Source organism: Ambystoma mexicanum, chromosome 8 (genome assembly GCF_040938575.1).
Source record: "Ambystoma mexicanum isolate Mex_15411 chromosome 8, UKY_AmexF1_1, whole genome shotgun sequence".
Taxonomy (NCBI): Eukaryota; Metazoa; Chordata; class Amphibia; order Caudata; family Ambystomatidae; genus Ambystoma; species Ambystoma mexicanum.
In genome coordinates this window covers 1,464,559,060-1,464,585,799 of record NC_090929.1, presented here as the reverse complement: position 1 = coordinate 1,464,585,799, position 26,740 = coordinate 1,464,559,060, and the positions used below count along the sequence as shown (strand labels likewise).

At 44.2% G+C, this 26,740-nt stretch overlaps 2 protein-coding genes across 7 annotated transcripts in view; one reads left to right on the top strand and one right to left on the bottom strand.

The window, feature by feature from the left end:
- The window catches only part of POLL (DNA polymerase lambda), an 810,864-nt gene extending 791,091 nt beyond the window's left edge, over positions 1–19,773 (bottom strand). The window contains exon 1 of one of the 6 annotated variants that reach the window (XM_069611635.1): positions 19,708–19,773. The gene's annotated coding sequence lies outside the window, so the exon portion shown is untranslated. Of the gene's footprint in view, positions 1–5,434; positions 5,558–15,805; positions 15,950–18,707; positions 19,260–19,707 lie in introns of those variants that run through there. The other 5 variants (XM_069611636.1, XM_069611632.1, XM_069611637.1 and 2 more) reach the window with 5 other exon arrangements.
- Positions 19,752–26,740, top strand: part of DPCD (deleted in primary ciliary dyskinesia homolog (mouse)) — a 387,341-nt gene continuing 380,352 nt past the window's right edge. Inside the window, exon 1 of the mRNA XM_069611638.1 lies at positions 19,752–19,884. Within this exon, the coding sequence (XP_069467739.1) occupies positions 19,821–19,884 (64 nt within the window). The 5' untranslated portion in view covers positions 19,752–19,820. The remainder of the gene's footprint in view (positions 19,885–26,740) is intronic.

Genomic DNA, 26,740 nt, shown 5'->3' with positions numbered 1-26,740 from the left:
TCACTCCCCTGCTCTCAGGGCTGCCTTCCAACTGCGTTCGCCTGCTTGCCATTTTATTCTCCTTCTCGGGATCAGTGGTTCGTCTCACGCCCTGGAGCTCTCGCAATCTCCCAGCTGCACTGGGCCGGCTCCTGCGGTTCCTCCGGGAAGAACTGTCTCCCATATGCATTCCCCTTTTGCTTTTTCTAGTCCTACTGAAATTGACTATCTATGATAGTCTGGACTGCTCACTTTGGTCCCGCCAGTTGATCTTCATATCTCTCAACATCTTCCTCATCCTAGTATTGATATCATCAATCTGCATATTCTCAGTCACGCTCTCCTTCGTCCCAGTGGAGTCAGAGTGTGCAGCCCCTATTCAACCTTACAGATACATGGGTTGATAGGGTATTACAGATCTCTGTGGAGGGTGAGGTTGATGAAGCTTGGATATTGCCACAATTATACTGTCTCTCTCCTTGGCTGTTGTCCCTCTTCCCACAGGTGGCATCTGTCCTCATGTGATCCTGCTACACCGCAGGGGGGCACAGTGGTCGCACCATCCTGGCCACATGAGAAGGGCTCTCCCCTCTGGGAGAAGGGACGACATCCTTGGATTTGTCACAGTAGCTGCAATATTAGGTCAGGTCTGCTCCCAGCCCCAACGTGCCTCTTCTGCGTTCGTTGTTCCCAGTGTGATTGGCAAGGGCTGACCACACTGGATCAGATGCTCTGGCTCCCTGCTCCTCCGGACAACTCCTCAGTGGCCTCGGTGAAGGAATTCCTGGTTAGCCGCACTGTTCCTCTCTGAGTCTCTAGAAGGGGCACATACCGCCTGCATCCAGTTCTGCTGGGTGTAGCTGCGCATCTCCTTCCCCGCAGTTTCTCCTCCTCAGCCCTTAATCCGTAGCTTCTACAGATCAGCTCCTCCAATACCCATCAATCTTCTTAAGCAGAAACAAGTATTTTTAATTCTAATATCATTCCTGCAGGGGCAGGCAGCCCTTCTTGCCGGGGAGCCGTGCAGAGCTTCAACAAACATCTAATCCCTTCCGGCAGCCAACTTGATCTCACCAAATGTTTTTTTAACTCCCATCCTAAGAATCCATTAATCCTAGGGGTGTGACAAAAATATAATCTACAAACATAAGCAGGGATTTAAATGTCAGGTTGCAGGCTACTATTTATGGTTAAATAGTCACTCGCCACCTCAATTCTACACATACACGCAGCAAACAATTTCCTACTCGGCAAGAGTCCATTTTCAATATGCCAGTTGCAAGTGCAAATTTAACACCATATTCAAAGGTCTTACATAGTTAGATTATGGCATGGACAGCTAGATAAGAAATGCCATTGTTCTTTTGGTGTATTATTACATATGAGAACTCCAATTCAGCACATGATCCATGAATGTTGGATAAACCAAAAATGATATAATTGCAAATTATGCGTGATGTCACTCACTTAAACCCTCAAATGACCAAAAAGTGCTAATGTTTCTTCCCTTATTCAATCATCCTGCTATGGGAATGGACTGTGAAGCCATATCACTCTTTCCCCGTGGGTTCAAACCTTTACAATCCTTTCAGGGGTCAAAATTCAGTTCCAAGAAGCAGGAGCTGAAAATAACTCATGGGTGTCGAGGATTTCTGACCAGGAGTTATTCATCTAACCCAGGAGCTGTTAAAGTTTCAAAAGTTTTCTTAGGCTAGTGTACGCATAAAACAGATGAAAAAAGGTTCTGCAAAAGATTCTCAGACAAAAAGCTTTATAGATGGAGGATGCCACTTTTTGTTCACTCTGGAATATATGTTAATAGGGATATTGATGGGAGTGGGGGGAGTGGCAATTATATTTAAGAAATATTTGGACATATGGAAAGTAGATGTACAAGGCTCCAACGGCTGTGAGACCCTTTGTTTTAAAGTAAGAACCGATGCCTCCACGACATTGAACATGCTCCCGATTTATCGCTCCCCAGTGACTATGCCAGAGTTTGTTTAGTATTTGAAAAGCCTGGTACTGGGACAGTTGAAGGGCGCTGACAAATGGCCCATAATGGGGGCTCTCAATATTTGGAAGGACGATTCTAAAGACCTAGCAGCTGGGGCATTGGTTAGGTTCATGAAGGCCTTGGGCTTTAACCAACATATCGATGAATCCACACATAGTAAAGGCTGTATCTTGGATTGGGTTTTTTCACATAACATTAATGTTAGTAAGACGGTTATTTCTTATGCCCATGGTGCGATCATTTGTTCATCCAGTTTAGTATAAGTCTAGACATAAATTGCAAAATAGCCAAGCAAAACAAACGTGGAACATGTCCAGAAATCTAACGAGGATTACTCCTCAGTCATTGAAATAGTGGATCAGCCTCTTGCAGAGGTATTGTTAGGGCGTGGGGGCTGAAGGGGTTATAGCCACGGATCTTTTGGTTGTAGCCCCGGATAGAACTTCAAGGGTTGCAAACAAAAAGGCTAGCTAGCCCGCAGTCCCAACAGTCCCACAATTAGCATAGCCCCAGATCTTTTCCAGACCCAGCAACACCCGTGGCCCCTGGCTACAGAAGGACCCCTCGCCTTCGGAGAATGTTGAAAGTCCTTTCTTGATGTATTGGATGAAGCCACCAACACATTAGCACCTCAAAGAATAGGAAGGTGACTTCTCACCCCAAAAATATCTAGTTCTCAGATGATTCAAAATCACTACTCATAGATGAGAGGAAGACATTTAATCAGTGGAAAAGATCTAAAATAGAGGTTGATAAGCTATCCTATCTGCAGTCTGCCAGGATTTTAAAACTAGCTATTATTAAAGCCAAAAACCCCTCCTATGAATTGCGCATTGAGGAGGCACAACACGACTCCAAAGGGATCTTCATTATTCTTAAGGAGCTGGAGAAACCTGATATTACATTTCAGGAACCTATTCATAAGACCAGGAGTGGTGTGTCCATACTCAAAAGGCATTGGTAAAGAAAACAGAAAAGATTAAAACTGCCATTGAAAAGAACAAAATTAACGTGTCCTCTATGCCTGCCAAAAACATTGCAAAAGAGACTTCAACGTCTCAGAGTATTCCGAAATTTGATTTTAGGAATATAACCTAAGATGAGCTTCGCACCATCTTGGCTAAACCTAAGCCCTCCGCCTGCAAAGGGGATATATTTCCAGCCATGGTCTTTAAATCTTGTTCAGAGCTTTTGATTAGCTCCATCACAAAAATTGTAAACAAGTCCTTTAAAAAAAGGAAGGGTGCCCACAAGACTGAAGAGTGCCTGGATTACCCCCTTGTTAAAAAAACAAGGGCAGGACCCTAAAGTCGCCACCAACTATCGGCCAATATCTAGATCACCTTTTTTTTATTAAAAATGATGGATATAGTGGCCTACAAACAACTTTTCAACCATTCAAAAGACCACCCTATCCTGAATGGCGGTCCATCAGGTTTTAGACCAGTCTATAGCACAGAATCAGTCTTATTGCAGCTGAAGTCGAATATGATCGCCAACATCAACGAGGGGAAAACAATGCTGCTGATGTCTTTGGATTTAGCATCTGCGTTTGACTTAGTGGATCATCCTTTGCTTTTCTCTCGACTGTAGGAGGTTGCACACTTTAGTGAGCCAGCAAAAGAATGGATGCAGTATTTTATTACACAACAGAACCATGCGGGTGTGCAGCCAGCAAGCGTAAGCTGACCCTGGCTCCAACGTGCTATGGAGTCCTGCAGGGAGCCTCTGTGTCGCCCATCTTTGATAACATTTTTACGGCACCTTGTATTCAATTAATGGAGCAAAAAAGGATATGCTTCTCCAATTACGCGTACGATTCTAAATGTCTCATCCCACTGACAGGTGAATACGAGAAAGATTCCATACTAGTTTCAGAAATGTATACACTGATACAAGAGTGGATGGATTGGAGTGGTCTGACCTTGAACCACAAAAAAACAACTTATGAACGTAGGTTCTAGGCCTAGACTTCTCAAACAATGCAGAATACGATTCCTTCCGCATTGCAAATGTTGAAATTGCCACAGCACAAGTCAATAAATTGGCATCAGCATCGACCTACTAGATATGGCTCCTGTCCCACATTTGCCCTTTCCTTTCCGAAAAGGGGTGTGAAACTGTGGCACAGGCCATTATTTCCTCCAAAATCGACAACTGCAGTTCTATATCAGTGGGGATTGGCAAGGGGGAATTGGCCAAACTTCAAGTTGTGCAAAACAGCACCATCAGAGCGATCATAGGGTGGCGTAAATATGAGCATTTGTGGGAGGCGCAGAGAAGTCTGCACTGGCTGCCTATTGTTTCTAGGATAGACTTTAGGCTTCTTACTATTACCTATAAAGCACTGGCAGAGCTTTTTCCTTCTTACTATTACCTATAAAGCACTGGCAGGGCTTTTTCCTGAGTATACAGCCAGTAGACTTGATTAAAAATAAAATTAAATCTCGCACCTTACGCTGAAATAGTCTTAAATTGTTGCACATACCTGTAGCGCATGTGCGCAAAATGAGCCAAACAACATGGTGCCGGTGCGCGGCCATTTTGGACATTCACTTCCATCACTGCAATGAAAGCCTACGTTTTCGTGGGCTCAGTAAGTTAAAGTGAATTCTGCAAGGTCAGGATGATCTCAGATGAGCTAGCGGGAAGGAATGCTTGTCTCGTCCACTGAAGGACGAGCCGAGGAGGGAGTGGGGCTCCACAGGTGCAGCAATAAGGGGTGCTGAGAACGGAGGCGCGAGAGAGAAGCTGGGTTTTTCCACTTGTATATGGATTTTTCCACTCTGTGCTCCCAATGCTTGTTGTCTGCTCTTCGGCCAATGGCAGATGCAACCATAAGGGGTGGGGATTTATCCCAATGAACAGCTGAGATATGGTCAGTGGAGAGGGATAGAACTGGGCCCCCGGATGATGAAGTCTCGCCGAGAGGGAGGACGCTCTGCTCCAGATCCCGTTAGCACGATTGATCTCTCTGCCCACCTGCTCTTGGGACCAAGCAGTGTTGAGGAGGCTGAGATGAAGGTATTTTCTGCGGCTGCTGAAAAGGTGATGCATTTGCATAAATATATGTATATATAAATTATTTTTTGTATGCGTTATGTTTTAGTTATATGTGTGTTTATTGGGTGTGAATAAAGGGCCTGTAACGAGCCATTTATTTTATCTTTCTCTAACCAGTAGTCCATGTGTGCTTTATTACCCCCGAGTCCACATTTTTGGTTTTGGTCAGGGTAAGAGGGTGCAGAAATCTGAGGCCCTATATGTGCCTCGAAAAGCAAAAGAATACCTAAAGTGTACTTGAAACTAGTAAAAAAAAAAATTACAAAAAAATAAAAAGTGCTTTCTGGGTGGCGGTTGCCCATACGTGGAACGTTCTGCCGGTTGAACTAAGAAAGTGTACGTCCTTGGAGAGTTAGGAAATTGCTTAAAACTCACCTGTTTGAATAAACCTGGTGGGTATATTTGGCTCTCCTCACTCAGATCCTGCCCCTGCTTTTCATCTTCGGCGCCCGTATGCCTCCGGGCCACTTTGGTAGCGCCTAATAAATAATATAAAGTAAAGGAATGCCTGAAAAATGGTTGAGCTTGCTTTTATTTCAATCTGTGATAAGCACCCGAAAACGCTCCGTCTTGCATTCGATTACCGACTGTCTCCTTTTATCTATCTTGTGCAATGTAGCTTCATATTTATTTCTCTTTTATTTATTCTAATGCCAGCCTCCCTCTTTGTGTCTCTATTGCTTCCTCACACAGTCATTCATAGCTGCTGATACAACCATGACTTTCACTAGAACACTGTTCTGTTGCTAGATCTATTGCTTTTGCTATCCCTTCAGCGACACCTTTCTTCATGCTACTGCCTCTTTCTGTGATACCACCTTGTTCTCTCTCCTGCTACTGCACCCTATATCTACCCCACCCTATGCCTTCACTTTTTAGGTAAGTAAATAGGGTAAGGTTTCAAAAGTAACTGCGATTGAGCTTTTGGTTAAGACTTAAAAATGTGTTCATGGTTCAGGTGTCAACAAGATGTTACAGGAGCTACATGACTAAAGCCGCAGTGTATCACAGGGGTTATTCAACCATATTTTAAAGGACCTCAAGAGGATGAATGGTTGTACATGGAATGGTTCCAACCTGAGATGCACAGATTTTCCAGATTTAAAGACCTCTGCATCAGGTGCATTAAACCATTAACAATATCAAACGACACCAAAACATCCAGCATATTTGTATGGAATGTTTATTTTTATAGATCCTGGTCCGACTTGAGATTTCTATCGACATATATGAGACTTCGACATATAAAAAACAGACTTCATGCATATTTTGGAGAGATTAGAAAGAAACAGTACATTTTTGGCAAAGTGCTTTTTACAGCAGCAGGAATTATTTTCAGAATAAAACACTTGTTTGTTAACAAAATGACAAAGGTTAGACGACTTCATCAATAACCTCCGTTTAATGTTACAGTGAAAGGTCTCATTAAGGAAACTGTCCAGATGTAATTGCAGGCACAGTTTGTAACTATTTTGTAACTGGCATTATCTGTACCTCACAGCGCACTACAATAATGTAAAAGTCAATCTGTAAGTGGAGACATTTGCAAGCAAAACCTATACCGGCTTTTAGAAATCTGTATTCTCCACTTAGAGCTATAGTCTGCTCAAACTTTAACGAAGAAAAACAGTGGGCTTTCCTGCAGTAATTGGATGGTCTTGTGTAGCCGTTTAGAATATAATTTTGCACCCTTTAAGTGTTGCAAGAAAATAGGTTTAGGCTTTCTAAAGAAAGGCTTTGTTATGTTATTCCAATATATAACGCGTACATTCACCCGAAGGCATCTTGGTGCAAGGATACTCACAGTAGTACTACAGAAATCCTGGGGGACTAGTGGAAGAGCAGTGTTTTTAGTAAGCAACGGAAGTTTACAAGAAATATCAGTACTGTCACTGCTTTCCTGTAAGAAAATGAGTGACATTGACTTCACCTTCTTTCAAAAGCACAGCTGAAGGAAAAAAGTTGGAAATTGTACACACATTTTAAATGCTAGAAAGGCAAGTGTCACTTGTGCACAAACCGTTTCTATAATTTATAGATTTTCTTGGTGTGTAAATCTTTAAAGGATTGGGTTCTGGAGACTTTATTAAGAGGCAACTTTTGTTTTAGCTCACTGAGTGGGGCCGACAGGGGTGATTTGTGCATGTTCCCAGGAGGCGAGTTCAGCAGGAGCTGAAACCAGCTCCTGCCTTGGAAATTACCACAAGCACTTTTATTTTATTCATTTATTTGCATGTATAAAGCGCTCACACAGTGCAGAGGCATCAAGGCGCTGTTACAGGAATAGGTCTTTGTTGCAGCACACAGGTGGGCGATCGGTTACATTAGCCCGCATACAAGTATTCTTCACAAGATTTAGGCGAGTGGCTTGGTTACAACCGCCCTTCATTGGTTGGATAAAGGATACACTTGAGTGATTCTCTAATTGCAGTGTGCAGGCTTGGTAACATTGTTCAGACCCGAATATGGGGCAGCAGGGTTACATTAGCGCTGCAGTCATGCAGAATCCACTTTTAGACTAACAGTCTGGTTTTGATGGCCTTGCGGAAGGCGAGATGAGAGGGTTCACTTCTGATGGAATGAGGCAGTGAGTTCCAGTCTCTGGAGGCAATGAATGGGAAGCTAGCACCACCACCGCCTCTTGCACGCTTGATTCTGGGGACCAGCAGTAGGTTGGAATATGGGGTTCTAGTGGGTCTTGCAGACGGATGCAGAAGGACTCTGTGGGAGAGGTATTGAGGTGCAGCGTGGTGGATGCATCTGTGCGTGATGGCAAGTGTCTTGAACAGGATGTGCTGGCGGACAGGCAGCCAGTGTGCTTATTGTCTGGCTGCAGAGCTATGTCCCCTTTTGGAGATGCCCAATGCTGCATGGAGGGCGTTATTCTGAATGGTTTGTAATTGGTCTAGGTTTTTTGCTGTGGTTCCTGTATAGAGTACATTACAGTAGCCTAACCTTCAGCCTATGATGGCTCGCGCAATTGATAGACAGTTGGCGGTGGATAAGAAAGGTCTAGTGGCATTGAGTACTTTGCTGCAGATATAGCTATTGCGCTTACTTGTCTGGACATAGTTAGGCTAGTGTCCAGGTAGACAGAGTTTTGACTGACTGGGAGACTGGGATGATGATGTAAATGGTGAAGGCTTGGTATTTAGCATCAAGGATGATTCACGAGTCAGTGGAGGTTAGCAGTAGTAGTACTGTCTTGCCCCCGTTCAGGCATACCCAGTTTTCAGCCATCCATGTATGGATGGTGGCGTAGATGGAGTTAAGGGTGTTGGAATCATTCTCATGGTTGCCTCAGAGAGGAATGAGGACTTGAGTATCGTCGGTATAATTAGTGTACATGATGCCGAGCGAGTCAAGTAGATTGAAAAGGGAGGTAGTAAAAATGTTGTACAGTGTGAGCGAAAGGCAGGAGCCTTGCGGTATTCCAAAGAGGGTGGTGTCTGGGTTTGCAGCTGCTAGGTCTGAGAAGACACGCATGACTCTTCCTTCAAGGAAGGAGGCAATCCAGGTGATTGGGTTCGAAGAGAAGAAAGGCGAGGATGAGAGGTGTTGATATAGTAGATTGTGATCCATGAGGTCAAATGCTGCTGATAAAACTAATAGGAGGAGAAGGGTGGGTTTGCCAGAATCTCCTATATCGTCAATTTGATTTTTAAGGTCCAGTAGGGCCGTCTCAGTGCCGTGACCAGGACGGAAGCCGGATTGGCGGGTGCCTAGGATGTTCTTAGATTCTAGGAATTCCTGGACTTGCAGGTAAGCTGTTTTGTCCAGAATCTTGAGCAGGAATGGTATGGGTCTGTAGTTGCTGGGATTGGCTGGGTCAAGCAGGTTTTTTAGAAGGGAATGAACCCAAACTTCTTTTAGGCTTGGGGGAACCGATCCCGAAGCAAAAGAGGCATTGATGAACGCTATGATGAACGTTGTGAGCAGGTCTGTGCATTCCTTGAAGAGGGGTGCGGGACAGATGTCCCCTTTGCAGGTGGATGGTTTGATGTTCTTCATGATGGCGGTGACTTCCGTCTCATTAACGTCTCTTAACGAGAAGCGTGGCGTCAGTAGTCTGTTGGTTGGATGTGGGTGATTGAGTCGTATTGGCGAGGAGTGGGTTGAGTTGATTTGCTCTGATTTTGTTCTGCAGTGTCAAGCTTGAGGAGCATGGCTGCTTGTATGACAGTGCACCATGCATCCTTCTTTAGTATGACTGGAGGAGGGGCGGCAGGAGTTTCCAACTCCCTAAAGATGGGGAAAATGTCTTCACAGATGACTTGGCATTGTTTATTCTATTGCTGAATGAGCCAGCTTTGGCCAGGACAATAGCCTTTTTATATTCATTAGACAGTTTGTTAAACTCGAGATTGTCTAGTGCAAGTTGACTAGCTTGCCATTTGGATTGGGCTGTGTGCTTTTTAGTGCGTAGAGCCAAGAGTTAAGGAGTTTATCTTTACAAGGAGCTAAATAGCACTCAGCGCCCTTGAATTTCGATCCCTGCCTTTCATATCCAACCTTTCCCTGTACTTTTCCACAACAAAATATGCAGTACTGTTTTTCATCAAGCATAAATTCTCTTTCCAATTTGTGTCACTTAATCGTTGCTAATTGAATAAACAAGCTGTTCTATAATGAAACCTATACATTTTAGATGGTCAAAAAAGCCTTAGGTGATCCCAAATATTATCAATTAACCATATGTCTATAACTTAATTCACAATCTGTGTATAGCCCTTTAAAATACAAATGATACATTACAAGTATATACTTAGTTGACATTTCATGATGACAGCAAAGATTTCATATTTTGCCATAATACTTTCTCAATAATTCCAATTCAAGACAAGTTGAACATCAATTACAGAAAATGTGAGGTCCAATTCCCAAGTCCAACCCCTCGGGCTCAATGCATTTCATTTATCAATGAAAACTCTTCCTTCCTAGACAAGAATGTTACTAAATTCCCTCTTTACCTAAGTGATTGGATCTTTTCTAAAACTGTGAATTGCATCAGAGATATGTTAATAGGTTTATATTCCTGAAAGTGTAATGCAACCCAGGATTTGGAATTTCTTGTCATCCCATTATATTTGTGTTCAGTCCATCTAGTTCTTGCTTTTCTTACAGTCATTCCTACATACTAATAGCCACAAGGGCATCCAAGTCAAAAACAACATTGCAACCATCACAAGTCCATTGGTGATTAATTTTGATTGGTTTACCTGTATTTGGATGTTATGTCATGTTATTGGGACTTCCAAAGCACACCGCTGCCATTTTTTATGGTCTACAGGTGCTCAGGCGGATCTGAAAAGGGGTTGGGAAGGATAGTGGGTATTAGAGGGAAAAGCAAAAGAGCTTTGATGTGCTCTTGGTAGCTTCAGTTGGAAAAATCGGTCACAGTCTGCTATTATGATTTTGGTGGATTGGCATTTGTATGCAGGTGTTTCAGTTGTTGTGAGGGGATGGGAGAGAGTTTTGGTGTCTCGTGTTAGAGGTTTGTCAGATTAGCTATGTAACGGGTGGTGGATATGCTGAGTGTTAGGAAGTTAGAGAGTTATCCTGCACAATTCATCAAAGAGCAAAACAGTACAACGAGGAGGACAGTGCAAGACAGCATAATGTTAAGAGTAGGTGGTAGTAATATGGGGTGACAGGGTTTTACCGGAGCACAGTAATGGCCATACTTTCCGCCCATATCACCTTACCTGCTTGTAGCTGTAGGTTGTTCTGTCTGGTGTCTGTGGGCAAACCGGGATGGGAGTTGCCCTTTGCCGTGACCCTTATCCAGCTGCCTGGGCAAGGCTGTCCTGGGAGGCCCTCTGAAGGGAATTTCTGGCCACGTGTGGCCAGGCAGTGGGAGGATGGAGGCCATGCTAGAGCCAATGAGTGCCCATACTAAACAAACCATTTCTAAAGTGAATCCGCGCCGGGAAATCCAAAAGGGGAAATTAAGTACATTAAGCCTTATCCTGGGGTGCCTGCTCGCCTCCGCATTCACCAGAGAAATGGCTAATGGTATTACCAATTATGCAATTTTGACAATTCAGGCATGGTAAAGTGCCTTTGGCAGTAGAGGAGATGGAGAGTTAGAAGCTGTTCAGATTAATTTTTTTAAGTCAATATCCTGTTAAACACTGGGATTTGCCTCACTTAATCAGGTTTACTTTGATTCAGTTTAGGGTGTGATGTGTACTGTTAACTTTTCAGAAGAAAACTGATACAATTGGTTTGGGGATGTAGCGTTACCAATTGGAAGAGTGATTTGCTTTAGCTGTGGGGCTTACATGTTTTTGTTAAGTAGACCGACTTTATTTGCAGAATTACTATTTGTGTGTCGAAATGTAAGGGTTGCAAGGTTTTCAATGATTCTCTTTAAGTGCCAGATATTTTCAGGCACCTTAAAGTAGCGCTCAGTGGCAGAGTTCCTGTTATATGGACTGTGCAAGATGGGAAAATGCAAACAGATAGTATATTGGGATTGGCTAAATGAGAATATACAGGGGTGGAGAATCAAAGTGAATACATAATAAAACAGTACAAACTGTAATTGTAAAACTGGAGGTGCAGTCGCATTACCAATGTGGTGCACCGTCACAAAATGAGCTGCATATTAACCCCTACATATACAAGTGGGTGATAGGTTTGCAAGTTTGCTTTGTGGGACACAAAGCAAGTCAGCCCTGCGCAGTCACAGGGGACTCATGATCAACCACAGGATGGTAAATCAGCCATGCAGAGAAACTTTGAAACATCATACTTTGCGCATTCTTTTGAGACGCTTCAGAATTTCAGTCTTATATGTATGTGGCACCTGGCCACAACAGAAGGTCCATGGACAGAGCTATGGACCTAACTAAGTTGATAACCAGATCTGACGTATGCTCATCCAGCAATGAGAAGCATTCTGAACCCCCAGAGAAAGATTTGTATAATTTCTGGCAGGCCATGTATGAAGTTTTTATGATGGCTCTCAAAGATTGGAGCCCGCAGTGCTTTCTTTTTTTCTACAATGCCTCAATCACTTTCTTATCTGCAAAGTCCTTGGAGATGGATGCATCAGCAGAGGTGGAGAATCTCCTTGCGAGGCAGGACTACGATCTCGATTGTTTAAAGCATAGAGTTCTTCCCCCCCACAAACATATATACCTTTGACATCAATCTTAGCATTGTGATTTTGTCAGGGCCCTTCAATTTGCAGAACACCCCTTTCTTTAAATACAAATCAGAGAAAATCCTACTTTCAGGGACTGCTTTTATTGCCTTATGCGGGGTTCTAATAAAGGACCAGGCTCTTTTGGATTCAGGAAACATTACCTCCCCGACGCGAGCTAAAATTTAAGCTAAAGCTTCTTTGTTGAAAAATATTCTCTTGGGCATCTGCTTCCTCATCACCTCCTACATCTGGGTTTCTGGGAGAAGATGATAAAGAAGACTGTCTACTGAATCTTGTCTTTGTATCTTCCCAGGCCTCCTTCATTGCTTCAGTCACAATATCCCTGACCCCACTTTCAGGCATGGAAAGAGATCAGAGAGAAACATTTGTATGGCTTATTTTGTGCCTGAAAGTATTCAGAGGAGGAGGAACAGACTTCTTAATCAGTCTTGCATTTGCTGATAGATGCCACAATCATCCGACCTTCCACCACAAACTACTAAAACCTTACTTTTATTCAAACTTACTGCATTACCCGCAGTTCATCAGATCACCCACCGTCTGACCCATCGAAAGGTTATATAAGCTTTAAATACCAAGATACTGCTGCACGTTTACTACAATAATTCACAAAGCTCCCTAATCCAACAGGCCATATTGCCCATAAATCACTGCCTGGCAGCCCACAATAACAACACTCGCCCCAGCACTCTTCTGAGATTGACAGCATTTGACATTTCATTGGGCTCTGTCATGACATGCTGCATTAAACCAAGCTCACATGGCCTCGGTTATTATTGGCCAGTTTAAAAACACTTCACCTTTATCCACAAATCACCCGGCTTACAGGTTCGACTGAATGTTTAAAACCGTTAACTTGGACCTCATCTCTGGCAGACCGCACTAACCACAAGTCTCTAGTTTTTTTTAAAGAAAATAAGTGCGATGGTCATAAACGTCATAAACGTTTTAAGAGTTGAAAAAAATCAAAACGTATTGTAAGCAAAGTTCACAAACCAATAGACATGTTTCTAGTGAAAATGATCTTCGTCAACTGTGAGCACATTTACTTTTATGAACTAAAAAAAGTTAATTAAGCTTTAAAGACCTAGCCTGTGGGCCGTAAATAATGTAAAGTATGGGTCTGTATCAATACATCACAAATCTGTTGACATTTATCAGGGTGCTAAATTACAAGTGGTAAGCTACTAGCCAGCCATTTGTCACTTGCAACCTCCGTTCTATACACATAGACAGGACATCATTTCTTATTCGCCATGAGTCAATTATCACTAAGCAACGACAAGTGGTGATTGCAAATTTTGCACCTGCATTTATAATTATCTTTGGTCTGGAATCATGTTTTTGTTTGTTAGAAAAGAAAATGCATGTTAAAAATGTTGTCTCTCTCTCTCGCGTATAGTCAGTGGTTAGAGACTAGTTCCAGTAAGCAAATTGCTAGGGCCCCCTGTGGTTGCCAAAGGTCGATGGAAAATGTAAATGAGGCACTCAAATAGTGTGGGAGAATTGGAAAAAATTCAAATAAAGACTAAATGGGCTATAGCATTGTAGCAATGCATAAATAACCCAATATAGAAGAGATGGGATGCTTGTTGGGCTTCTTCTGCCTACAGTGCTTAGGGTGTTAAACCAGGGAATAATAAAAATAGTAAGACGATTACGCTTCAAGCTGCCAGATAGTACTCAGGTGAGTTGTGTCTGAGGCAGAGGGATCATTTTACTATTGTGATAATTAAAGTTCCGAGATGGACTTGTGTTAGAGGGTGAAAATGTTAATGCAAACGATGCGATAAAGCTTTTCACTTAAATTTTTCTTTGTGCAGGAACTGAGGCAAAGAGAATGACAATTGTAAACAAAAATAGGAAACAAAGATTAAAGTATTGCCCATTCACTGTCAATTCCATTTAAATATTTTGACACCTCAAATATCTGAGGACAGGGACATTTAGGAGAAATACATTCAATATACATTTTCATAAACACGTTATGGAAATTCAAAGGTGAACGTTTCCAGATGTGGATATACAGTCCAACCAATGATTGTCTATAATGTTGAATATTGTTTCACATGTTTGTGAATTGTTGAGAAAGGTGGCATTTCTCTTATATCTCATGAAGTCAGTCTCTCAAATAGGTCAACAGATTTGCACTGGCCACTAGCGATTGCCTAGTGTTAACTGACTCTTGACGAGTAAAAAAAAAATGGAGTGCTTGGTGGGGCGATTGACTTTTTATGACTGGCTATTAACTTGCAATTTAAAATGTTTATATTATCGTATTTTGTTACTTCACTGTTCATACCTCTCAACTTTTTCTGTTTCTACGGCGGGTGAAAACAGAAGATTTCCCTTTTGGCGGGTGAGACCTCATTGATTTGTTCAGGCAGGTTAAGGGCTTCGTGAGTGAATGAACTGATTTCCAAAGGTGCCTGACTCGATTGCTAGGACTTTTCATCTAATCATGTGTTCTAAATTGGAATTTTTGGCTTGTCGTATCCTATGTACATGTTAACACATTTGTTGTCCAACGTTGGCCATAGATAATTAAAGAATTCATTTGATGTTCTAGATTATTGATAACTTAATATGTACATGCCATAAACCCCTCTTTCTATTGCTAGGTTACCATCCCTTTTCACTGTATTGGCTGACTGTGGATCGCTTTCTCTTGCCATAATGCTTTACATTTCTTTCACTACTACTCCCCTATTGCATTGTTTTCCCTTTTTACACTGCATTTTTTGGTTTTGCTGCTACCTCTCATTTAGTCATTACCTATCTGTGCCACAACACCCACAAATCTGCAATTACATTTGTTGTGTTAATGCATCAAGTCCAGTTGCCATCTCTTTACTGTTACACGTTTTCTAGCTCTGAAGTCACCTTGCTCACCCCTTCTCTCTTTCTATTAAAATGAGGAGCTATATGCCACAAACCTAACTTCCACATGACATCCAACTATAACTGTATAGTAGATGCAACCCATCATGTTTTAAATATATCTTTCATTGGTTTCCTTCTACGGCTTTTTATAGAAATTCTCAAACAACAAGTGATGATCATACAACTTTGTAGTGTACCAATTGGTATAGGGAGCCAAAAGTAGCTTCTGGTAGCAGTTACTGCCAAGCTAACCAGGCTATACCAAGGAACTCACCTGTGGTTAGTGTTGGAATAATGAATACACATTTGATGTATTGCTTTTAGCAGATTCAATATTTTGAACACGGTAGTGTTCATAGTAACATGTGCAAATCTGCCCATCAAAAATAGGTCATCTGAAAAGTAACATGTTTTGTAAATTAGCACGGAGAAAAAGTAGGTGCACCGTCCAATTTCTGAAGCACACTGTTCAATGTACTATTGAAAGCTGTCATTAGTATCCCCAGTCGCATAATGCCATCTAACCAGAATACTTAAAAGAACATCTACCTACTTTCAGAAAAGCATGGACAACATTTCTATTTTAGTGACCAACATCGGTTTGACAACAAAAATTCCTAAATATAAATGTGACCAGATCCATGTCCTCTTACAAAGCCATTCTTTTTACAGGCTACAACTTTGCTGACCTGCTTCTTTTTGTTTTCTCTGACACCTTCAAGATGAACTGGCACTATGGAGACCAAGAAAGATCAGTTAATTTATTCTGTGAACATAATTACGGATAAATATATCGCAAAAACATAAGCCGAGATGTTAGGGCCTCTATACACGCTGGATTCTGGAGACAGTGGGTGAGAGTGAGGGGGCCTCAAGCAGAAAGGGGAATTTGTGGGTACCCCCATGCCAATAAAAACAAAATGAAGTGAGAACAGAGGATGGATTGCCCTGGTGTACAAAGGGGACCAGGTCAGCACAGTATGGGACATGCCCCAGCAGTGGGAGGCATGGTTTTGGAAGCATGTACTGCAGAGAGATTGATCACAGAAAAAATATCCCAAGCCTACCCAATGACTGCATGACCGGGATACACCATTCAACACACTATTGTATTCTGGAAACTTAATCCTTGAGTAAGCTAAATTGAAAGCATAAGCATTTTTGAAATGTCAGGACTGGAAAAGCAGAATCTTTAATGCCAAACATGATGTACTATAATTTAGTACATGTAATGGTACACCACTTCCAAACACCTCTCCTCAGCACTCAGGTTGTGGATACCGCATATTGATTTACAATATATGGAAAAAAATCATCCCATCCCAAATGGGGAAAAGGTACCGAGCGAATTTAACAGCTTTAAACAGTTCATTTCACAGCACATTTTCCAGAAGGAATTCTGGGGGAAAATATCTGAAAACCAACAGGCAGCACTAAACATACAATATCTCAGCAACAGTCCCTCGCCCTGCTGTGGGGTCTCTGCAGCTTTCTTGAACTTTGCACTCAAAGTTCAAAGAATTCAATGTCAGAGGTGTTTATCTCTAATAGCGCTCAAAATCACTTAATTGCACAATGCTTTTTAAACCAATTGTATTTTACTTCCAGCATCATGGACACTGTCTCGACCATTTAGTACACCTATCAAAACTTGGAGACGCTACAAATCTAATTAAGCTTTAGTTGATTCATCTGCATCCCAAGTACTCAGCTCCCAGTGATGCATTTACCATAAAGCCGACTAGAGCGGCATTTTCATTGCGTTTTATTTACAAAATACTGTCATTTTTTAAATGAAACTTTTCTTTGTTTCTCTGAGGCTGGCTGAGGACTACATTTCCTTTCTCACAATGTGAGGCTCATGCCTTGCTCCTTTTTTTGCAGAGGATTGACGTTAGCTATTAGTCAATCATGTACTCTTGACAGTCAAATGGCTCGCTGTTCAAACTTGTACATATGCTTGATATTCACAAACGCTTTGTTAGGATGACTTTTGTGGGGGGGGGGGTGTACCAAACCCAGTGTCATACTATTCCCACTGACATATTTGACAGCTATAAAGTTCTGTAATCATTTATGTTCCCAAAATTCCGCCTGATATGCAAAGGGCCCAGAACCTTGTTGGTTTTATTACTGCAACTCATCATTCTCACTTGAATTCTTTCATATGCACACACAAACCCCGTTAAGTAATAATACACATAACATTAATTGTTTAAGACATTGCAAAAATTAGGATTTACCCTCCAGAAAAAAAAGGTTATAAATGATGAATAATTTTAGAAAATTAAATTCATGTTCCCAATGGTGCGCACTAAAATGATGTTCAGAAGCAAGCCTTATTTTCCCTCACCTGCCCCACATTTAAGAGATCTGTGGTCACTAAAAAGAATGCCATTGTAACTTCTGAAAATCTAAATGCACAAATTGCATAAAAAATATGAAAGTAGACAACAAAGCGAAAGAAGGGTGAGAGAAAAAATACAGGGTGCTAAAAAGGTACACACTGTGTTTAACAGCTATAAAGAAGAAACTTCTGAAGGGTCCTGACAAGATAAAGTTACGCAATATTTATAGAGGTTGCCCATTGATAAGCAGGCAAATGGCAGCCCTGTTGGTTTTTCATGGCGTTCAGCGGAATGCTTAGTACTGCCAGGGGAATAACTGCAAAGTATGGCACACAACATATCAGTTATGTTTAGAAGTATCCTTTACTTGAATTACCAAAAGGCTATAGATTTGAAATACAAGATAGGACTTTTACCAGGAATAAATACCTCAGATGACAGCAGGAACTCCATTTATAACCTACAAGTCTTAAAATGTTCCTATGTAGTGCATAGTATAACCAATTTAAGGAATTATCAAAAATGGTAAATTACTACAAATGCAAGCTGACAAGCCCCATAGCCTTACCCATACCCACAGAGATAATGTTGTGCTTGAAAGTCCAACCCATTACTCAATTTCACTCTTGGGGTGTTTGGTATTGATGTATGCAGTATGTAGTAAATTATTTATAAATAAAGCCTGCACTACAAAGCCACGAGGAATACTGTTCCTACCCACCCTTGAATGATCAGGTCGTGCTTATCCATTACTACACCATGAGAATACACAGCTAATGGTTCCTAGGGCCTTTTCCCTTTGTCTTTACTCCTCTGAGGTTATTATGCCCAAGCAGTTTCCAAATTAAAATTATGGTTACCATCTATTAATAGTGTTCCAGCCCAAGGGATTGGAGGAGCCCCATTAAGCCCCTTTGCAAGCAGTAATGTCTCATTAAAGCCGTGAGAAGATTTAGTTATTTTTAATGAACATTTCTTTTAAATGTCCATGTACAACCTGCTTATATTCCATATTTAAAGTTTACCATTTAACACGAGCACATGAAGAAATTTTAGTTATGTTGCCTGAAACATTCATATTACAGACTGGTCTATGTGCTGTTCACGAGGCTACAGCAGTTAACTCTCAAGAAACCTGATATTACCACTGAAACCGAAATTCCTCATTTGAACCCTCTCTCACTTATATCCAGTTGGCAGACAGCATATGTTCTTATCTCTTCCTCTGAGATGGTTCGCTTACCTAATCAAAAGAAGCCAATTGGCCCCAACATGTAGCAATATTGCAGTCAGCAGTAGAACAACCCTTCTTCTCCAAATCCTGGGAAGCAGCGATCAGAAAAACACTCTTTCAAATACCAAGTTGTAGCAAAACATTTCGAATCCCCTCACCCTTAAAAACGTCCATACTTTGGTATAGAGACAAACGGGAACAAGATTATGGTGAAGAGGGTTCGATTGGCCAAAGGGGTGGAATCGGGTGAAGACGCAGTCTGGCAAAGAGCGAATGGGGTGGTGCGCAAGCACTTAGTTGGACCAAGTCAGCAGACACCTAAGAACAATACTGTCGTCGGCGCCTATGTCTCTGGCAGAAGTTTAGAATTCCAAACCTTTCAGCAGCCCTCAATATAATTCTTTCAAATCCTTGCTCTTCTCGCCTTGTTAAACGATTGTAAAAATAAACACACTGCACTATATTAGGGATGTCCCTCGTCAGAATAGGTCAAAATAGAAACGTTCCTTTCCTGAACATCCACCCTGGACAAATAGATCACAGCTCCACTACTTACTCAAAAAAGCAGGATTTACGGGGAAATATACTTATAGTACAATCAAAAAAGGACCAAAAAGCGAAACCTCTATGATACTGGTATTTCAGAGCGGCCATCTTGGAAGAGTTCCATTTCTTTCCAGATGTCAGAAGACCGAAAGAAACGTGATAGACCACAGCGTGAGATGTTTCAATGCTTTTTACACGTCATTCAGATATATGCATGCTAATTGAATTAATGTATTAAAATTGTCATTAAATAAAAATATTATTTAAAGTGAATATTTAATGTTTACTTTAACATGAAAACAACCTCACAGACTTAAATGTCTGTTTTCGTTACATGTTTATGATCTTCCAGCGCAGCAACACTTCCGGGTCTTATTTTGACTGAGAATCACACAATTATGCAATGATTCAGCTGAAACAAATAGAAACCTATCTACGAGTATGTAAAATCTTCTGCACTTACCTGGGAAACGGGAAGCTTGCAGAGGGACTCAAGAGGTGCTGGCTATTTCTTTCCGGGGTATCAGGAGTCGGTTGTTACTATGGTGACAGCATCACTGGGTTATTGCGTCCAAGATGGCGGTGCAAAGCTGGCAGGAGAGCCTAAAAGCGGCTAGAAAGACCTCGCTGTTGCAAGAAGGTAAACAGATTGGGATACATCTCTTTCTTGCGTTGAGGAGGTTTATGAAGACTCACATTCCATGATCTCCTTTCCCATGGAGAGTCTCGGATAAGAACGCCGCACAAAGACACCCCGCACTATACTGCTAAACTCGTCCCATACTCACCCGTAACAAGGCGAGTGCCTTAAATTGACTGCAGCTGGCCTACTGTAACAGTAAATCAGCATGACCTGCACGTCCCTCTTACTCGTCCCAGTACTCACCCATGAGGGTCCCCCTGCCATAGAGGAGCTGTTTTTCTTTTTTTGTTTTCTTTCTTTCTTCTTTGGAGGTATAAACCGCCTGCTTACTCGCAATCCCCAGTTCTTTTTCTCCTGCAGGTACCGACTCTTCTTGGAGGGGGGTTCTTCTTCTCAATTATGTGCCCTCCTGGGCGGTGTCTCTGGTGGGGCGGCAACAGTCACCTGGTATGATATGGCATTTATAATGCGCCTATACACAAGTGTTTCAAGGAGCGACGAGGCAAGGGAGGGGAACAGAGGGAAGACTGAGACAACGATCTTACTAGGATGGCCGGTGGGTCCTCTCCTTCTTGTGTACTGTATCTACCCACCCCTGTCTATGTCCTATCATCCATACTACTGTATATACATAAGAGTAACCGGAACTGTATATACTATGTCAACAAAGCATACCTGGAACAACATCAGTCTCCACAGCTGGTCTGTGTGTCCCGTGTGACCAATAAGAGACTTTATTACACTAGGCCAGGTGACATTGAGATTGTGGCGAGTGCGAGGGGAATTGCAGTACATAGGATAGACAGGTATAAATACAACAATAAATAAGAGGTGCAGCCAGCTGGTGGCAGGTGCAAAGGTAAGTGCACACATCAGGTGTCGAGTGCTGGTAGGGGGCTGTAGGGATACAGAAACGGCCCCAGCGTGCAAGGGTTGCCCTGGGGGCAGTGCAGGTGAGCAACTAGCGGGGAAGGGACCTGGGCCTGAGAACCGAGGGTAGCCAGGTGACCAGTGCAGTTTCAGTTACAGCCAGGAGTTCAACAGGGGAGAGAAAGCAGAAGCAAAGAGAAAGGTCTTGAGGTGCTTCCGGAACCAGAGATGGTGGTTCTCAATTTTCAAAGAGGTAGGGAGGCTGTTCCAGAGGGAGGCCCCAGCTGAAGAAGGAGATCTACCACCAACTCGTTGCTTGGAGAAGCGACTGACCCTGGGGGAGTTGGAGGCCGATGAGCTTAGAGCTTGAGAAGGAAGATATTTAGGAAGAGAGAGTTGAAGGTATTGAGGCCCCATGCCCCAGAAGGCCTTATGGACAATGCAGAGGGTTTCGAACTTAATCCTTGTTGCCACTGGGAGCCAGTGCAGAGATTTCAGTCCTAGAGAGATATGGCTGAAGTTAGCCTGAAAATGAGCTGAGTGTCTTCCCCATAGCACTGAAAGTTGGGGCAGAGAGCAGCAATGCAGTGGGCAAGTGCTAGGTATTGGTTGAACAGCCAGGCAGAGAGGTTAGACCCCTATGCAACACCAAAGTAGAGAGAGAGAGATAGAAGACAGGAAGGACCCAAGTTGGATCTGGGGGGGGGGGTTTCATCGGAGAGGAAAGAAGGCAGCCAAGCCAGGGCCTGATCGGTGACACCCAGGTTATCACGGAGATGGTTGAGCAGGATGGCATGGTTGACTGTGTCAAAGGCAGAAGAGAGATCAAGTAAGATGAGGACACAGGACATATTAGAATCAAGGTTGGAGAGCAGGTCTTCACGATGTTCAGGAGAGCAGTTTCCATGCTTCTGGCTGCTCTGAAGCCAGACTGAATGTCATGCAGACAAACAACAGATTCAGTGTGAAGATTAAGCTGGGAGATGGGCAACTTTTCCAGGAGTGAGGTGGTGGTTCATGGGCTCCCCATCTTGGGTTCTGGTTGATCCTGGGTCCACGCCCTTGGCCCTAATGCGGGGCTTGCAGTTTCTTGGGTGGCAGGCTGAACATGGCTGGGTTTTGGTGGGGAGGTGCAGTCAGCCTTCCCCTTTACCCGCAACCTGCTGCTACAGCCTTGACTCTGGATAACGTGGGGGGGGGGGGGTTGGTAGGCCTTCTTTGCTGCTTCTGGTTGGGGCAAGACTCCCGTTGGTCCTCTCGCCTCTGCTGCCCCTCCACTGCCGGCGGCAAGGCGGCCAGATTGCGCTGCTCAGGTCACCTGTCTCTGCAGCTCTTGACTACAGGGAGGTGCGGTCGGCCCTTCCCATTTCCAGCGGCCTGCTGCTACAGCCCTGGCTCAGGATAGCAAGCGGAGGGTGTTTGGTATGCCCTCCCCACTGCTTTCCTACTGTCGGCTGCGGCTCTGCCTGGTTGGGGGTAGGGCCCTTGTTGGACCTCTAGCTTCTGTCCCCCGTGGTCATTGGAGCAGTTGTGCGCTGGTTCCCGGGTGTGCCCCTACCCACCCTCAGGGCTCCTGCTGGGCTTCCTGATCCTTGGCGTGGCTGCTTTGCCTACTATGATATGATATGATATGATATGATGTGGCATTTATAACACGCCTATACACAAGTGTTTCCAGGCATGACAAAACAAGGAGGGGGAAACAAGGGAGGACAAAATAATGAACTTACTAGGCCTTGTGTCATTCAGATCACACAAGTGCAGGGAAGGGGAGAAGTTCCAGGGGGGGATGTTAAGGGGGAAGTGCAGTTAACTCGCAAGTGCAGCCAGCGGGTGGCTCGTAAATACAGCGAGAAGGGACCATAGGGTTGCAGATACAGACCCTTAAGTGCTGGGGAGCCCAGAGGCAGTACAAGGGCAACTGGACCTGCAGGAGCCTGGGCCCGAGTTCAGAGGGTGACCAGTGCGCGCAGCAGTCAGGTACATCAGCAGGGGAGAAGAAGAGGGAAAGCAGAAGCGAAAAGGAGGGTCTTGAGTTGCTTCGGATGAGTTCTGTTCAAGTTTGATAGAGGCAGGGAGGCTGTTCTAAAGGGAGGCCCCAGCTGAGGAGATAGATCTGCTCCAACTCTCTGCTTGGAGAAACGTCTGACCCTCAGAGAGTTGGAGGTGGATGAGCATAGAGCTCGAGAAGGAAGATGTTTTGCAAGAAAACGTTGGATGTAGAGCGGTCCCATGCCTCAGAAATCCCTGTGGCCGATGCAGAGGATCTTGAACTTGATCCTTGCAGCCACGGGGAGCCAGTGAAGATACTTTGTAAAGTTCAAAGAGTAGAGGCAGGAAGATTTAGAAAGAGGCTGTTGCAATAGTCCAGCCTAGAGAGGAGCAGAGCTCTGGAGACGGTGAGCTTCTGGGGGAATGTGATTAAAGGAAGAATACCTCTGTGGAAGTGCAGCTGATAGTTTGGCTTCTTAGAGACATCAGAGATGTGAGGAGAGAAGGAGAGGGTGTAGTCAAAGATGACACCAAGCTTCTTAGCCTCACAGGAAGGAACAGGAAGAGGGCCCAGAGTGGGCTGCCAGAGAGAGAGAGGAAAGGAGGGAGCTGGAGTCCCAATGAGGAGGATCTCAGTCTTACTGGCATTGAGGCAGAGATCATTGGATGCACACCATTCGTGAATTGTGGCCAGACAGTCTGGTATGAGAAAAGAAGCGGAGGTGGCTGAGGGGAGCCTGAAAGAGAGCTGATTGTCATCCGCATTACATTGAAAATTGGAGCAGAAAGTAGAGATGCGGTTGGGCAAGAGGTGCCAGGTAGTGATTGATGAGCCAGGAAGAGAGGTTAGGCCGCTGGGGAACACCACAAGTAGAGCAAGAGATAGATTAGAGAAAAGACCCCAGTTGGACCTGTGAGGGCCAATCAGTGAGGAAAGGAGGTCAACCAGGCCAGGGCCTGATCAGTAAATACCAAGGTTGTTCTGGAGACTATTGTGCAGGATAGCATGGTTGACCGTATCGAAAGCCGATGATAGATCAAGGAGAATGAGGACAGAAGGGAGATTACAGTCAAGTTTGGAGAGCAAGTCTTCACAGGTGTTCAGGAGAGCAGCTTCCATACTTCTGGCAGCTCTGAAGCCACACTGGTGGTCATGGAGGTAACCAACAGATTCAGTATGTAGATTAATCTGGGAGATGGGCAGCTTTTCCAAGAGTTTGCCCAGGAAAGGAGTGATGAGATTGGGCGATGAGTTAGCCAGAGAGGATGGATCGGCCGAGAGTTTAGAAGGAGGTGCACAAGAGAGTTCTTAAGGGGGAGGGGAAAGTTTCAGTGGCAAAGGAGTAATTGCAGAAATTGGCCAAAGCTGGAGCAAGGGTGTCGATGCGGTCCTTGATAGTTCAGGATGAGCAGGGGACAACCTGCTTTGATGAGACTTTCATAGATTGGACTTGTCTAGAAACATTGTAGATGTAGCAGCTCCTAATTGGTTGGTGTCCTGGTCTTACTGGCCACTCACGGAGCAGTAGACTTGGCCGGCCCTTCACCAAAAGCCCGATCCTGGCCCCTGTCAGATACCTGTCCGCTAAAGGTACGCCTAGGGTCGCCTGTGAAGCTGTGTGCCCCCATCTCCCTCCTTGGTTGCCTGTGATGCTGTGTGTCCCTATCCCCCCCTTGGTCGCCTGTGATGCTGTGTGCCCCCACACCCCCTAGGTCGCCTGTGATGCTGTGTGCCCCCCCCTTGGTCACTTGTGACGTTGTGTGCCCCCCCTGGTCGCCTGTGATGCTGTGTGCCCCCCCTTGGTGACCTGTGACGCTGTGTGCCCCCACACTCCCCTTGGTCGCCTATGAGGCTGTGTGCCCCCACCCCCCTAGGTCGCCTGTGATGCTGTGTGCCCCCCCTTTGCCTATGGTGCTGTGTGCCCCCCTTTCCCCTTGGTCACTTGTGACGTTGTGTGCCCCCCTGGTCGCCTGTGATGCTGTGTGCCCTCCCCCTTGGTCGCCTGTGACGCTGTGTGCCCCCACACCCCCCTTGGTTGCCTGTGAGGCTGTGTGCCTCCACCCCCCTTGGTCGCCTGTGATGCTGTGTGCCTCCACCCCCCCCTGTTCTCCCCCTTTTCACTCTCCTCCTGCCCACGCCCTTTGAACTGACTCTCTGAATTTATATGCTGCTGCCGCCCTGCAAAATGGGGTTGGGCAGCATGATTATGCCACCTATTTTGACTCTGCATTGTATGCTGCTGCTGCCCTGCAACATGGGGTTGGGCAGCATGATTATGCCACCTATTTTGACTCTGCATTGTATGCTGCTGCTGCCCTGCAACAAGGGGTTGAGCAGCATGATTATGCAAATTATTTTGTCTGTGCATTGTATGCTGCTGCCACCGAGCAACCAGCGACTATGCAATCTGTACGTCTTCAAGCACTTATGCAACCAAGTAAGCCGCCCTGCAACACAAGGCCAGGCAACATGTATGTTTGTATGTTTTTCTGTAAGCACTTATGTAACTAAGTAAGCTTTCTTAACAGCGCCACGATTCCCGAGGGCTGTTGTGCGCTTTATAAATTCAAATAAAATTGTCAGGGGTGAACGGGGAAAGGAGGAGGAGAGATGGACTTAGACGGTCCAGGAGTGGTAGAGGAAGAGGAAGTAGAGGAAGACGGGGTGGACAGGATGTCCTGCTTTTTAGTAGTGAAATGAGAGGCCAAGGCCATGCAGAGGGCCTGGGAGGGAACAGGAGAGGTAGAGACTGCACCAGGATTGGCCAGCTCCTTGCAGATTTTGAAAAGTTCGGCCGAGTTGTTAGATGCCACAGAGATGCGGGCTTGGTTGAAGGCTCTCTTTTTAGAGAGGACAGAGAGTCTGTCCTGCCTTTGGAGCAGGCGGCAGGCCAGTTTGTCAGGGGGTGCACCCAAGGCCCTCCACTTCCTCTCCGCCGCCCTACACTTGTGCTTAATGGCAGTGAGGTGGGAATCGTACCAAGAGTTGCACTTTGATTTGGGCTTCAAGCAGATCTTCATGAGAGGGGAAAGGACATCTAGAGTGTTAGAGATAGAGATGAAGGTTTGTTTGTTTATTAATTTGTAGAGCGCACCAAACCCAAAGGTATCTGGGCGCTTTAAGTAAGGATTCGGTGGCTACATACATAAGTTACAAGCACAGTATCACAATATAGCAGTAACATGTTACAGGCATAGGTACAGGGTAGTATAATAACAGCGGTTACACACATAGAGTAGAATAATCACAGGTAACAATGGTACAAGTGGGAGTAAGGTACAGAGCGGGGGTCGTGATTGGTTAGCTTGTAACTCGTGAGCGATATGGTTACATTCAGATATCGTTTGTAGCTAGCCGGGTTTTAGTATTTTTCCTGAAGCTTTGGAAGGTCTGGTCTGTTTGGAGGTGTACTGGTAGGGCGTTCCAAAATTGGGTGGCTTGGACAGGGAAGCTGTTCCCACCTGCCCTTTTCAGGTTGAATCTAGGAACTGTAATGCAACAAGATTGGGCTGCCCTCGAAGGGCGAGATGAGAACATTCTGATGATTATTTCTTGGTGGTACTGTGGGGCAGCATTATTTAAGCATTTGTGGGTGATGGAGACTAATTTGAATTGGATCCTGTCCTTAATAGAAAGCCATTTGGTTTCTTTTCTAGCCTCTGAAATATGTTCTCTTCTCAGAATGCTTAGTGCAGTTCTTAAAGCGTTGTTTTGTAATATTTGAAGGTTGTTAGTGATCTGCTTGCTGGCTCCTGCATAGAGGGTGTTGCAATAGTCGAGTTTCGACAAGATTAAGGCTCTCGCTAGAGTGATTCAACTCTGGTGGAGAGGTAGGGTTTGCAGGCGTGAATTAGTTTTCTTATGTACGCTGTTGCAGAGGCTGTGGCATCGACTTGCTTGCCCAAGTTCCGATTCGAATCCAGGTAGAAGCCTAGTGTTTTGGTTTCTTTGGCCACTTTGATGGTAATACCATTGATATTAAATGATGTG